General features: G+C 70.4%; 1 protein-coding gene across 1 annotated transcript in view; it reads right to left on the bottom strand.

The window, feature by feature from the left end:
* CHLNCDRAFT_137613 (hypothetical protein) overlaps positions 1–523 on the bottom strand; it is a gene marked incomplete at both ends in the record, with an annotated part of 9,056 nt that overhangs the window by 4,141 nt on the left and 4,392 nt on the right. Inside the window, 2 exons of the mRNA XM_005851026.1 lie at positions 24–134; positions 333–399. Coding sequence (XP_005851088.1) covers positions 24–134; positions 333–399 — 178 coding nt within the window. The remainder of the gene's footprint in view (positions 1–23; positions 135–332; positions 400–523) is intronic.

Raw genomic sequence — 523 nt, 5'->3', positions numbered from 1 at the left:
CCCACACACCACACCACACCCACCTGGCTGAGCATGTCGTCCAGGAGCGCCTCCCGCAGCAGCATGCCGTCAGTCATGTACTTGATCACCGTCTGCTGGCTGGTGCAGTCCTCGAAGCGGATGGCGTAGCCCACCTGCGGCGGCGGCGGCGGCGGGGAGGTGGGAGGTGGGAGAGATGCACGGGGATCAGGGGTTGAGGCTGTTGGCAGGGCGGGCGACAGGGGGAGAGCGGCCACGCCGGCAAGGCTCCACCGGTGGCAAGCGGAGCAGGGCAGGGGTAGGGCAGGGTGGTGGCCCCGCAACGCAGGCCGTAGCCCACCCCAAATGCGCACCTCCTCTCCCAGGCGGCACCCCACTTCCTCCGACACGCGCTTGGCGACAGACATGGCGGCCACACGCCTGCAGCAAGGGCACAGCCGCCTGTGGGCGAAGGAAGCCGGACTGGCTGCGGCTGCAGCAAGTGTGGAGCAAGCGGAACGGCACACGCCGGCGCCACCCGGGCTGCAGCTCTGTCGCCCGGCAC

Source organism: Chlorella variabilis (assembly GCF_000147415.1).
Source record: "Chlorella variabilis unplaced genomic scaffold CHLNCscaffold_2, whole genome shotgun sequence".
In the NCBI taxonomy this organism is placed as follows: domain Eukaryota; kingdom Viridiplantae; phylum Chlorophyta; class Trebouxiophyceae; order Chlorellales; family Chlorellaceae; genus Chlorella; species Chlorella variabilis.
Note: the sequence above shows the minus strand (reverse complement) of the source record. Positions and strands in the feature narration are given on the sequence as shown.